Raw genomic sequence first — 13,722 nt, 5'->3', positions numbered from 1 at the left:
GTATGAGGTATATGTGTGTGTGTGTGTGTGTGTTAACAGTTTGCAAGGAAAAGGGGAAAAGTGGATCGCTGAAATAATACCAATCGTGATTGGACGACCTCCGTAATCCAATCCCGTGTCAGCGTGTCGCCGTGTCGCCGTGTCGCCGTCATGCGATGCTCGCTTCTCTTTTCGAAGCTTCATTTTCCATTGTAATAATTCCATTCAATAGACATCAAAAGTAACTGCAGAGCGGGCATCGTCAAAACCACCTCTTGTCCACCACTTGCGGCTTCGGTGCCCTCGGGTTTAGTTTCCTCTGCTATTTCTTGTACAATACCAACCCATTCTGGACGAAAACTTTTGCATGCCAACTCTGTAACATCAGAGGATTCCTCCTCGCCCTTTTTTCTCTCCCTGAACCTGTGGAAGAAATAATGAAAGCATTCATCCCTAAAATGTCGCGACGGCCGGCATCCGACACCTTTACTCGCTTCACCTCTACAACACCCCATGCTACCACATTCACTTATCAACCCGCCTCTCGTCCCGCAGGGAGGAACACATCCTCTCCAGCTCCGTCCTCCTCCCCCTCACCTCCACAACCTCCTTCTTCCCACAAAGCACCCTCTTCGAACGAGACACCAATGGAAAGAGTTGCCCGTCTCCGTGCCGCGCACGAAGCTGCAAAAACATCCGCAATTTCCTCCCCTCTTGACCGCCTGATCTCGAGCGGTCGAGTCATTGCCGATCGTGCTCACCGCATTACCGCGTACGGCCTGATAATCTTCTCCGGCCTAGCGGTCTGCGTGACCGCATACGGCACAATCTCGCTCATCGCGCACTCGAGAAGACAAAAGCGGGCGTGGGTCGAGAGGGAATTGAACAGGCTGGATGAAGCTAGGAGGGCTTTCCTAAAGGGCGAAGCGAACGCGGAGCAGTTGCATTTGCTGGAGCAGGAGCGTGCCGGCCAGGAGATAGAGGCGGCGAGGATGAAGGAAGTAGAGAGGAAGAAGCAGGAAGGCTATTGGAGCAAGCTGAAGGGCTTTGTGGGTGGACAGATGGCAAAGGGGACAATGGGGGAGGAGACGGCTGAGGAGAAGAGTCGGAGGGAAGCCAGAGCCGCGTGGAAACAGGGGGGCATCAAGGCAGACGAGGAAGGCTGGATTGAAGGCGAAGTACGACCTGTTCCAACAGGGACTCCCGCGGTGGAAGCCGTTCGAGTTGCGCCGAGTGGTGTCCAGGGGATAGGCATCGATTCAAAGGGACGCCCTGTGCCCGCAAACAAGGTCGAGTATATCGCGAGAAAAGTGGAAGATGAGACCGGACGAGGCGAAAAGGACCTTGGCGCCAAACCGGCAACTGTGGGAGGGCCGCTGGATGTTATGGCCAGCAACGTGGTGGGCAGTGTTGCTGGAGCTTCAACAGAAGGAGGAAGAAGTTGGTTAAGTTGGATTAGGGGAGGCAACAGCAAGTCATAGATGCGCGGAAATGGGAGGGTGGTCTGTAAAGGAATTGATGCCTGATATGGCAGGCCGTCTCAGACATGTCATTTGTACAGCTATTGAAGACGGCGCGCCCCACGTGTGCAGAGGGAGCCGCGCAAAACTCTCGAATCAAAAACCTATCGTCTAAAACAGGCAATGCGCTGGTCTGTGTTGCTTGCAAGCTCATGCTGACTTTGCAAATACTCAGCCGCAACAAGTGAATCCTTGTAATCTAGCAACCCACCAAAAGCGTGATCGTCATGCATCTCGTTCAATCTTTGTTCTCATTGCTCGTCAAAATCATGCAGCCCATAGCAGCCCCAAACACCGATACGCTTCTGCATGCCCCGTCAAGTCCATATAATATGGCTGTAATGGCCCGGCACTTTCTGAATGCATTTCTCACAATCACTGAGATATCCCATATGAAGTCTCGCCGTCCTTGTTCGACCCGAAGGACTCGTGTTTCCATCCAATCCATATTTCCCGGCGGGAACATGCACTTGGGTGGCTGGTTCATCTCGATCCATCATCATTGCGGTGTCCATGTCTTGGTCCTCAACAGGGCTCGGCAGACCGTCTCGAGTGATCCACGACTCCTGCTCGATCATCGGACTAAGAGTCGTACGTAGCGGAGGAAACTGGTGGCGCGGGATGCTGGGCAGATCACCGACGCGGTTGTCAAAATGGCCGCTGATGGGTGTCGGGACTCTTTCCCGAGCAATGCTGTCCATGGCACTAAGAAAATTGGAGTCGCGTTCAGGAGGGATAATATCGTTGGATCGAGCGCGTCGTATCCTCGGCTGGGCGACCGGAGGAGCCATGGTTGGAGCCATGGTTAGATCCATATCGACATCAATGGGATCGCCAAATCGGGCCTTGCCTAACGACGTGCTATTGTCGTTGCCGAGCTGCGAGTCGTTCTTCGCAGCCGACCACTGATCTCCGGTCTCGTTCAATGGCTGACCGGAACTCTCATCGTCATCCGAGGTGTCGACCGGAGTCGGAGGTTGCTGATATATCGAAGTGAAGAGGGCGTAAGAAGCGGGAGGAACCGAGACATGTGGTCGCGAGGAGGGCGATAAGCGGATGGGTAAACAGTGCGTCGAAGTGGATCGTCGTTTGGCGTCGCGGGCAAAGAAGCGACTGTCGTCCTCCAGATGGTCAGACGGTCGTTTCCGTTTGAAGGGGGGAGTTGAGATGTTGAAATGGAAAGCACAGGTGTCGACGTCGGCCATAGCAGAGGGATCGGCGTTGGTCGGCTGCCTGGGACACAGACCAAGACTGGACATCGATTTTGACGGAGCGGACGTGGAATGAAGAGCGGCTGTGGTGTGATTAGAGGGGTGTTCTTATGTTTCCAGCGTCGAAATGCAAGTCATGGCCCCGTGTGCAAGGAGAGTCGATCAAACCGTGGCAGTGTCGGGGTGCTTGACGACTTTGCGTAGGTGAAACAAGGACAATTTGAGAGAGGACCAACCAGAGCGCGCGCCTGCGACCAAGGCGAATGGCCGGTCTCAGATCGAGGTGTTCGGCAAGTCAGCGTTCCGCACGAGTCAGATCTCTGGGGTGTTTGTATAAGGAGGCGGCTGAGTTGGTAAGAGGGAGATACTGGTACATATGTGGAGGGATGGGGTGAAAAGGGAGGAATTGTCGTTGATGAAAGGGGAGTCCGAGGTACCAAGTACTAGGCAGAGGGTAGATGTGCCGAGACTGGAGAGGAAGCCACGAACGAAGCCACGAACGAAGCCACGAACGAAGCCACGGGAGCCGCCCTGATACTACGTCATCGCCCTCGCCACCTTTGTGGCGCTTGGCACACTCGGCACTTAGAGGCTCACGTGCACGAGTACTAGTGGCAGCAGGCTAGTGACTTGGCGATGACACTAGCGCACCCCGGCGGAATCGCGGAGAAATAATTCTCCAGTACCGCGAGTCACACCGCTTTCTCAATCCCTTTGCGCTCTTTGGCTGGGCTGCCCCTCCTCCCTCCCTGCGCTTTCCGCCCGCCGCCCAAAATTTTCCTCAGCACGTCGCCCTTGTGAATCATGCTATTGACTGAGGTGACTGTGACTGCGGTTCCCGCTCAAAAAAGTAGCTATACCTTACCTTCCTTTCTTTTTCGTCTCTCCTCGTTCTTTCATACCCTTCCCTTCCCTCCCCTCGCCCTGTCATCTCTTGTCTTCTCTTCTCTTTCGCCACTGACCTTTCCGCTTGTTCTTCTCTCAAAATGCCCGCTGTCGACGCTGCTGCTCCCATGTCCGGCGAGGATGTTCGAGTCCTTGGTTATGACCCTCTGATCCCTCCCGCCCTCCTGCAAGCCGAGATACCTGCGTCTCAGACCTCCAGCGAGACTGTCGCCAAGGGTCGTCGAGAATGCAAAGATATCATCCACCAGCGGGACGACAGACTACTTGTCATGGTCGGACCCTGTTCGATCCACGATCCTGCAACAGCCCTTGAATATGCTGGTCGTCTGAAAGAGCTCTCCGAAAAGCTCTCCGCGGATCTATGCATCATCATGCGTGCATATCTAGAAAAGCCCCGCACCACCGTGGGCTGGAAAGGCCTCATCAACGACCCTGACATTGATGAATCCTACAAAATCAACAAAGGCCTCCGTGTCTCGAGACAGCTCTACGCCGACCTCACGTCAATGGGCATGCCCATTGCGAGCGAAATGCTCGACACTATATCCCCGCAGTTTCTTGCCGACTTAATCTCTCTAGGTGCCATCGGGGCCCGAACAACCGAGTCTCAGCTGCACAGAGAACTCGCTTCTGGTCTCTCCTTCCCTATGGGTTTCAAGAACGGTACAGATGGTTCCCTTTCCGTGGCTATCGACGCCGTAGGAGCTGCCGCCGCAAAACACTACTTCATGGGCGTCACAAAACAAGGGTTGGCTGCCATAACAAAAACATCCGGGAACGAAGATGGTTTCGTGATCCTCCGCGGCGGCTCAAAGGGCACGAACTACGACGCCGAATCCGTAAAGGCAGCTCGCTCCGCATTGAAATCCAAGGGCCAAAGAGAAGTTATGATGATCGACTGCTCCCACGGCAACTCGAAGAAGAACCATAAGAATCAACCTTTAGTTGCTCGAGCTATAGGCGAACAGCTAAGGCAGGGAGAAGACGCGATCGTGGCGGTCATGATTGAATCGAACATCAACGAAGGGAATCAAAAGGTTCCCCCCGAAGGGGGTCTTCAAAGCCTGCAAAAGGGGGTCAGCATTACGGATGCGTGTATCGATTGGGAGACGACGGTCGAGGTCTTGGAGCAGTTGGCCGAGGCGGTAAGGGCGAGGAGACAAGTCAGGAAGACCCACCAGAACGGCACGAACGGCGTATCGAATGGGCACCACTAGACCTGCAAAGTTAGGGAGCCATATGTTTCATGTTGTACTCGTCCACGCGACTCTTTTCGTCTATGCTTTTGACTGAAAAAAGCATTAGGAAGAATTCAACATGTGGGCGTCGGGATTTGTTGCGTTCGAAATATACATTCCTCTCTTCATGTGCGGCGTTGTTGGGATAAAACATGTGCATACGATCTAGAAAAGCATGGAGCGAGCTGGCGGGGACAAAAAGGACCAAGCAGTAGACAACGACAAAGCCCCCCAAAAAATCAACAAAAGCAAAATGGAAATGAAAATGCATGTGAGAAAATCTCATGGTTCCAGGAGCGACGTCAAACCCAGTCAAGGCCACGGCGTCTTCTATGTTATCCACGATATATGTTTCTATGCAGTAATGATATTGTGACGATTTGATCTTACACGATCCTAGTCGGCTTGACTCGTATGAGATAAACACGGTCGCGGGATTGTCGACGACATGCAGTGACAGTCTGTTTAGCTTCCATCATGCATTATGTGCCAAAAGGGCCCCCCCTCTCTCTGTGCGGTGACTGTCTGGGCCGTGCTTTTGTCACGCTATGCGATGCAATGCTATGCACACATTTGAGCAAGGCCCAGAGCCATCTCACGGTAAGGTAAGATGAGGTAGATGTAGCAGTTCGATCGGTGATTTTCTTCCCTTGCCCTTGTCCAAGCCAGCATGGAGCCGTTTGTCCATTGCATTCCGCTCTCCTGTCTCTAGATAGTTTGTCGCCTTGTAAACAAGGCCCAGACATACAAGAAGTGGCCATAATCTCTCGTAGCGATATGGGCGTTAGTTCAAAAAAAGCAATGCCCCCCCTCCCCCCCGCGCCTGGTGATAATTCCTCAAATCACCAAAACGAGCACCACCCAATATAATGCTGACACAAATTCTCCACATTCGTCGCCTGCAGAATCAAGCGATCCACCTGCTCCGCAACACCCAACCCACCGATCCCCGCCATGGTCGTCTCCGGCGCCCTTCCCGCAATGGAGACTTGTGTCCCGTGCGCCTGCATGTCTATGGCCCCGATTGCGCCGTTGGTTAAATTGTTCATCGCCCCACCATTCACGTTCATGAGCGACTCGAGACCAAGCCCGTTGACGTCCGCGCGAAGAGCCGTTGCAACTGCGTACGAGGCTGTCCCGGGTGCGGCAGGCTTGAAGTCGCGTCCGGTCAATTTCTCTTTCACGCGGGCAAGGACTTGCAATGCTCGAGCATTTTGTACCTCCTTGGCTTCCTGGGCCGCAGCACTGTTGTCCATTGCCTTGTCGAGGACACTTCCGCCTACCATCGCCGGGTCAAGAACACTGCTGCGTCGATGTCGACGGCCTGGTGGTGCGCCAACATGACTCTGTCCCTGGGCATTCATCATCGCAGCCGGGTTATTCGCACTCTCCATGGGGCTGCGATCGTAGTCTCCTCCCTGCGCACCAGGCGCGTCGATTATGCTCTGTCTCCGTTCGGAACGGAAGTGGGGTCTTGGGGGAGACTCTCGAGTGTTGAGACGCCAATTAAGCAAGGGGTCGTGGATGAAGGCTTCAAGCACTGCAAGGATTGACTCCTTGTTCTCGCGGATCACGCGCATGACATTTTCGCACGTGATGCGGAACGAACCTTCGATATTGCTGACTTCCATGGCGAAGGTGAGCATTCGTGTAAGTCGGAAGGGAACTCTTTCTGGATATTTTTCCCGATGCATGGCAACTTCGAAACAGTCACCAAAGTCAATGTGGATGATCTTGCCAGTGATGCGATCAAGCATGAGATTTGACGGATGACGGTCTCCAAGGCCCAAGATATAGCCAACCATTGACATTACAGCTAGTGAGCGGGTGTAGTTCGTTCGTCGATCAAGCCAGGCCTCAGAACTCTTTGATTTAAGCCAGAGGACGCGGTATAGGTCTTTGCCGGTGGTGTTGTCCATGGCGTATCCGAAAACTTCCACCTTCTGCATGAGCGTGAGGTTATCGTAGTCTGGTGCCATTTGCAGCATAATCCTGTGCTCGATGTTCAGTAAGATGCGCCTTGACTCGCGATACTCCTTGACCAAATTGTGAAGAGTATCAGAATTCGGCACCCATCCAAGCAGCCCGGAGTTCTGAGATAGGGGGATAGCTGGGAAGCGTTGAATGTTAAGGTGTCTTTTGAAGGATTCGGTGTCGTTGTTAAGCAGAGTATTGACGAGGCCAAATAGCTGCATTACACGCTCATCCTGTCGGATATCTTCATGACCCTTGAGGAGGAATGCGTAAGACGCGCCATCTGATCCTTTGAGTGTCATCTTTCTGGGCCTTTGTTTGGAGGGTATCACTGTCAGGACATGATCAAAGCTCACAATCCTAATGATGGGCTTGCCGGACTGGTAGGTACCAGGAACGGCCAGGTCAAGATCATGCGCATCCTTTAGTCGAGGAGACACGTATTTGAGGTCGAGGCTCATCAGCTGTGGGAGCTGTCTCGCGATCTTTCTGAATACCGCATAGTACAAATCCCAAGCTTGATTGAGGTCCCCGATTTCTTTTGATCGGCGAAAAGCGTTGCAGAAAGCCCTCGCTTCCGCAAGATCGTGGCCAAACGCTTGAGCAAATGACACTTCTCTGAGGGTTTCGGCGCCTCGATCAAGGAGCTCGTGGAGTGGAGCTAGGGTTGCAAGCATTCCCTCCACATCATGATCACCAAAGTACAAGCGAGATGCCTCCTCCAGGCCCTCATGCCAAAGTTCATGCCAAAGCACTGCGACTCTGATAAGTTCATGGCTGACCAGATCTGCTTGCTCGACAAGTCGAGGGCTGTGTGTTCTCATACTATCCATGATTTGGGTTGCTGAATTAGCTCGCCGCGCTACCGATGATTTCATTGCCACCGTCAATGGGTAAACGAGTGCTTGAGGATGTGCTTTACCAACTTCCGCCAGTAGTCTGTGCACGGCAGCTCGCACTCTCGCGTTTGGCTGATTGATTCTAGCGATCAATTGGGGAATAACTTCCAACCAGGTATCAATGCTGACAGAAGCAAAACCCTCGATTACCACTTGGTTGACTTCGCTATGGCCGCCATGAGCAAACCAAAGCGTCAACAGACGGAGTGTGTCTTGAAGCGAGCTTGTTTTTGACAGAGCAATTGACCTGAAGAAACCTCCGATGGCTGGAACAACATGGTTCTGGATAACGTGCTCGGGAAGGTTGCGCACTTTATCCTGATCGGTATAGGATGCCATAGAAGTAACGACTTCAAAGTTCGCTAGTGCATAAGCATGCCATGCTTTATACCATGACCCGTTGTATTCTGTTGCCAATTGGTAGGAGTTGAGGATATCTCGCACAGGTTCCTGAGCTCGTGGACCTGTCCAATCGCCCCTCAGAAGGTAGGACTGCCATTCTCCTTGACGAAGGTAGCACTTTGCCAGGAGCTTCGCATATTTCTCCAAGTCCTCGTTTCTTCTTCTCTGAGCTATCGTGTCATGTCCATTCATATCAAGACCATTCATGTTGTTAATTCTGTCGTTGTGTGCACCACTTGCCAGAGCAGTGTTTGCTTGTTGGTATTCGTCGGCGAGCCGGGTTGTGAAGTCACGCAAGTAGGTCAATGCTTGTTGTTGATTTCCCGTCGCCCAAGTGAACTTGAGACGAGCATAGGCAACCGGGGGTGGTGCTGCGCCAGGACCTGTAGCAGCAAGATTGCCACTACCTCCCAAGGAGGCCAGTGATCGTTCGGCCAAACCGATACGTTCGGACTTCCGACAGAGGTTTGCAAACTTGATCCAGATATCCGGATTCTCTGAAGGGGTGAGAACAAGGGCCCTAACCTTGAGCATTCGTTGCCAGACCTCCACATTGGATTGACATCCGAGGAGTCTCTTATTCCACAATACTTTCATTGCATTCTGCTTCTCAATGTTGCCCTCGCTTTGCTTGAAAAGGATGATCTCCTCGAGCTCTGCAAGCATTTGTGCTCTAACCACCACGCTGTAAGCACGATTATAAGATTCGCCGATGGTTGCGGCGATCTCTGAATTGACACCATCTTGAGCCCGGATGATAAAATTGCGAGCCTCCACGAAGTTGTTGCGTTGAATGGCGAGGATTGCACCGAAGAATGCTCGGTCGGGTGAGCTCTCTTTCATGACGCTGATGTAGTTGTCCATCAAGTCCCACTCGCCTCTGCCCCAAGCCGCCGCTGCAGCTAGGGCAGACATATTCTTGCGATTCTCTGTCGAGGCGCTGTTCCAATGCTCTTGTGCGATCTCTGACAGCATTTTCCATTCGCCCAGAGCGTGCAGACACCTCATTTTCCCCATGATGACGTCAAAATTGTCGGGTTCAATCTTCTCTCGCTTCTGATATGCAGCCAAAGCTTCCTCCCATCGCTGCAGCTTCTCAAACCATGCCTCCTTTAATTCGACTTCGCCGAAGACCTGCGCTCTTCGGAGAATGCCAATAGCAGCGTCGGATTGTTGGAGTTGGTTGTTGATGCTGATCAGAGCTTCAACACTCTGGCTATTTTGATCCTGCTCAAACTCAAGTTCCTTGTAATGTAATGCTTTCGCGAATGCATGACATTTGGCAGCGTATCGTCCTAGTGTTCGAAGATCGATTGCAAGAGATTTGTCATCGTGTTCCATGAACTCGGCCAAATTAAGCAGGGTCTGTAAAATGTCCGGGGGAATATTCGGAGAGATAAGAGCTTTCTCAAACGACTGGATAAGCTGTTCCTGGTACTGGTCATATAACTCGGTCCAGCACGAGACAAAAGCGGAATTGAAAAGATATTTGGCCAATGGCTGATAAACACCAGCCAGACTTGCGCAAGCCCGCAGAGCATGTGATGGAGACTCTTTCAATAGTTCGACACTAAAGCGTCGCATCCACTCCTGCCAATCCTCCTTCGTTGATTTCTGAGAGGTATCCCAAGCACTCTTTAAGTGTTGCTGATTGACTGGAAGCCTCATCGAGGTGATGTTGGAGTAAGTTGTGTCTTCCGCAGTCGCTCCATATTGTTCCTCCGGGTAAAAGTCAACAGGCAGAGCCTTGCCGCTCTTGAAATTCTCAATCAACTTTTGGAATCTCTCAGAATTTATCTGGCCAGCCTTTGTAGACCGTTCGATAAGAGGCAAATAGTGCACAAAATCCTGTCCGAGATGATAGATCAGTGCACAGATGCAATCTAGCGCAGCGGACTTCAGTGACCGCTCAGAAGAATTTGTCACTACTTTTTCAGGAGAAGAGAGTATCTTTGCCAATGGATGAATCATCAGCGACGCAAAGTCCGTGACATTGACAGTCCGGGACAATTTCCCCAGGGTGTCAATTGCTGCCTTACGTGCGTTGGGAGGTGCAGCCGGATTCTCGAATATGCCAACAATTGCCGGTACAATCATGTGCATGTATTCTTCTCCACTAGCTCCAAAGACCAGAAAAGTGTGCAGAATGCGGATAGATGACTCCCTCCTGAGATCTGTGTCGTTTTCAATCACCCCTAGCATGAGCGGTAGGAGTCCGGCCAGGTATCTGCGAAATTCGCCTTCCAAAGACTTGGAGATCGCCTCGATCAAAGATAAGATCGTGGATTGGACCTGTCTCGATACGTTCCAGAATTCTCTAATGACCTCAATGATTTCGGGCAAGAAAGCACGGATATGTTGACGCACAATATTGACAAGGACCGCAAGCTGGTTGAAATATGACTCCAGACGAGGGGGAGGGGAGCTGCGAATGACACCGAGAAACCCTGGGATTATTTGACCCAGAAACGGTACACACTTCATGCCAATAGTCTTGAAAATAGTAACAACCGCATCGATCACTGCACTGTGATACTGGACGAGCGTATGGTCGGCGAGTATGGTTTGCATAAGCGTGTTGATCACGACTGTCGGATAGAATTCCTCGTTTGACGGCGTCAAGCCTTGCATGATCAACGCGACATCGGACACCGGTTGTGTCTCGGCCTTGCTCTGCTTCTCCGCAACAGATTCATTCAGCTGTTGGTACTTGTAGGGATCCAGAGCTCCCAAGACACCAACTAACTTGATGGCATCCGTCCTTAGTTCCTCATGGGCTTCTGTTTTGATTATGTTGATCAGGATTCCAAGAAGTTCGGGATAGTCCAGATACGGATCGATCACATATTGCGAATTGATGGCAAGGGAACGTAGGGTCTTCATGGCCGCTTCACGCTTCTCGTGTGAACCAAGATCTTGGAGGGCGTCAATGATAATTGGCATAAGCTCTGGAATGTGGTGAGCCATTTCATCTCCGCCAACAGAAGTAAGATCTCCAAGCGCCTTGATGGTTGTCGAAGCGACGCCTGGATTGGGGTCGGTGGCTTTTGGTAGAAGAGCAGACACCATAGCTTCCACGTAGGTCCTGACTAGAGAGGTGGCGTTGGAAACAAATAAGCTGATGAGGCGGGCACTCTCTTCCTTTTGCTTTGCTGTATTGGAGTAGCCAAGTCCGGTGAGTAGGTTGACCAACAGCTTCCGCAGAGGTGGAAATACATAAGCCGGATTTACTGTGGTCAACCTGCCAATAATTTCGATGGCAGCCTCGCGAACTGCAAAAACCTCGTCATTGACAGCCAGGAAAAGACAGCGTATGTTCTCTGGCCGGGCCAAATGCTTGTCGAATTTCCTATCTAGGGCTCGAAGGACAGTAACTCGAATGTCAGCATCGGGGTCACCAACTGCGACTGTCAATAGTTTGTCCACCACCTCACCAACAACTTGAATGGCGTTGTTGCTGGTCTGATGTAGGATAGGGTCTTGCATGAACAATTGGCAGCAGGTGAGTGCAGCTGCGCGCCGGATTTCCGGGTTGTCGTTGGTGGCATAGCGAAGTGTGACGTCTCTGACAAACTCGTTAAGTATATGGCCTGAGAAATCGAACTTTCCCAAGGTCTTAAGAGCCAGGGTAATCTCGTAGTCCTTGTGCTCAGCTGGCATGCCACCGTAGTCTTTCGCAAACGACGGAAGCGGAGGGGAAGTATTCGGCGGGCATCCCAGCGGCCTGTAAGGAGTGCGAACCAGTATCAAACTCAGGAGGTCCAACAGTTTGTCCTGAATAGTCGCTCTGATTGGTGGGATGTGGTGCGCCATGTCTTCGAGGGCTTGTTCCATGGGTTCGGTGAGACCACAAGCGAAGATCGGATCAAGCAGAGCCTCCATATACTTGCTAAGTGTTTGGCCGACCGCTCCAGCAAGCATGCTGATGCACTTGAACATCGGGCCCTCATCAACCGCCGCTCGATTCTTAGTCTTCGCACTCAGTGATTCACGGATGTAAAGAATGATACCATCAAGATATTGTGCAATGGCACTACCGACTGCATCGGCTATCTGGCCAATGGCGATGAACGCCTGGTTGCGTTCCTTCTCCCGCTTGAGTTGCGCTTGGAGGTAGATCATGAATTTGTGTAGGTAGTTATTGATGAATTCGAGAGGGGCGTATTCCGCCAGGACCGGAATGATCTGTACAATCTGGGTGCGGATCCTTGGGTCACGGTGGTCCTTTAGCCGCAGCACAATTTCGCACGCATTTCTGTAAAAGTCGTGCATGAACATGTTCCCTTGCTGTAGCAGTTCGTTCAGGATCAGAAGAGAGCCCAGAGTCTCGTCAACCGACGTGTTGGGTCGGAAACCCTCAAGGGTCTTGGAGTATATTTTGGCAAACCAATGATTCTGGAACTGAGTGTCTCTTGCAACCATCACACCAAAACATGCGCTGACAGACTGAGCGGCGATTCGCCTTATGAGGTCTTTGGGGTCTCGCAGGGCATTCCAGATCAGTTCGAAAATCTGGGGAATGAAGCCGTACACAAGGGTAGGTGAGTTCTTGGCCAGTTCGCGGATGAGAAGTACGGCAGCCAGTTTACGGCTTTCTTGCTTGCTTTCCGGTTGTAACCATTCGAAAGCCGATGTCATTTCGGCTTCCACAAGCTCTGCTGTGTATGCTCCTCCTGGTCGAGCTAGATGGCCCAGCGCTCGGCTGGCCGCATCCAGTACACTGTAGTCATTGCTCTTCAAAGCTGCCCGCAGGTAGTTGGAATATTTTGAAGCTTTCTGAGCAGGATCAATTGCCTCGCAGTCTATGAGTCGATCCAAGGCTAAGACTCCTCCGACCTTGTCACTGGGGTCTGGGGCCTGGACGATGAGGTTGCTGATGCGGGTAGTAACTCTGTCGTAGAAAGCGCTGAATCGTTCGGGGGACCATTCTTTGGAAATAAAGTCAGTACATCAGAAGGATGCATAGGATGAGGCCTAACCTCTTGAGAGTAATGTGATCAAGTCCCGCAGCTCTGCTGCAGCCTTGTTCTTGACTTCGTCATTCTTGCTTCGTAGATCAACGAAGATGCGCTCGCTGGGGTCTGGACCCGGACCTTGCGACGACGCCATGATGCAGAACCATGGTCTGCAGGATGACCTCTGGGCGCGGGTTCAGGAATAGAGACGTCGCGTGGATCCTTTGTGAAGGTTGTGGGAGGACGAAGTGTTCGCCTATTTCATGTCGCAGGAGACTTTTTGAACTCTATGAGGGGAGGCACTGATGGAAGTAGTACAATACTGGGTACTGCGGCTGCGTTAGGATGCGTGCGGAGATCTGGCAGGCTGCGCTTGGCAGCGGATAGCAAGTGAGTTAGTTTCCTTAGCGCCCTCACAGCTGGGTGAGGCTCTTTTGAATGCTAAGCAGCCTAGAACGTCCCACGAGAGCATTCTTAAACAGCCCAGGCATCCAGCAATGTCCCTACCCAGTACCCTGTACTCAACGAGGTGTCGCGGTGTGTCACTTCCCACACTGGTTGATTCTCAAGTTTGATGCTTCCTTCACCACTTCGACATGTTTGCGACTTGCCGTCCTCTGCACGCCCATTGCATCGTA

At 52.0% G+C, this 13,722-nt stretch overlaps 4 protein-coding genes across 4 annotated transcripts; 2 read left to right on the top strand and 2 right to left on the bottom strand.

Moving 5' to 3' along the window:
• Positions 1 to 437: 437 nt before the first annotated feature.
• Z519_07792 (uncharacterized protein) lies at positions 438 to 1,460 on the top strand (the record flags this gene model as incomplete). The annotated part of the gene is made up of 1 exon (XM_016765522.1): positions 438 to 1,460. The coding sequence occupies one exon, from the start codon at positions 438 to 440 to the stop codon at positions 1,458 to 1,460; it is 1,023 nt and encodes a 340-aa protein (XP_016618491.1).
• Positions 1,461 to 1,816: 356 nt separating this feature from the next.
• On the bottom strand, positions 1,817 to 2,704 carry Z519_07791 (uncharacterized protein; the record flags this gene model as incomplete). Its single annotated transcript, XM_016765521.1, has 1 exon — positions 1,817 to 2,704. One exon carries the CDS (start codon positions 2,702 to 2,704, stop codon positions 1,817 to 1,819), a length of 888 nt encoding a protein of 295 aa, XP_016618490.1.
• Positions 2,705 to 3,696: 992 nt separating this feature from the next.
• Positions 3,697 to 4,833, top strand: Z519_07790 (3-deoxy-7-phosphoheptulonate synthase; the record flags this gene model as incomplete). The annotated part of the gene is made up of 1 exon (XM_016765520.1): positions 3,697 to 4,833. The coding sequence occupies one exon, from the start codon at positions 3,697 to 3,699 to the stop codon at positions 4,831 to 4,833; it is 1,137 nt and encodes a 378-aa protein (XP_016618489.1).
• An 863-nt stretch (positions 4,834 to 5,696) lies between these two features.
• Positions 5,697 to 13,238, bottom strand: Z519_07789 (uncharacterized protein; the record flags this gene model as incomplete). Its single annotated transcript, XM_016765519.1, has 2 exons — positions 5,697 to 13,057; positions 13,109 to 13,238. 2 exons carry the CDS (start codon positions 13,236 to 13,238, stop codon positions 5,697 to 5,699), a joined length of 7,491 nt encoding a protein of 2,496 aa, XP_016618488.1.
• Positions 13,239 to 13,722: the final 484 nt, after the last annotated feature.

Source organism: Cladophialophora bantiana (genome assembly GCF_000835475.1).
Source record: "Cladophialophora bantiana CBS 173.52 unplaced genomic scaffold supercont1.11, whole genome shotgun sequence".
Lineage (NCBI taxonomy): Eukaryota > Fungi > Ascomycota > Eurotiomycetes > Chaetothyriales > Herpotrichiellaceae > Cladophialophora > Cladophialophora bantiana.
The sequence above is the reverse complement of the archived record's forward strand: the minus strand, read 5'-3'. Positions and strand labels throughout refer to the sequence as shown.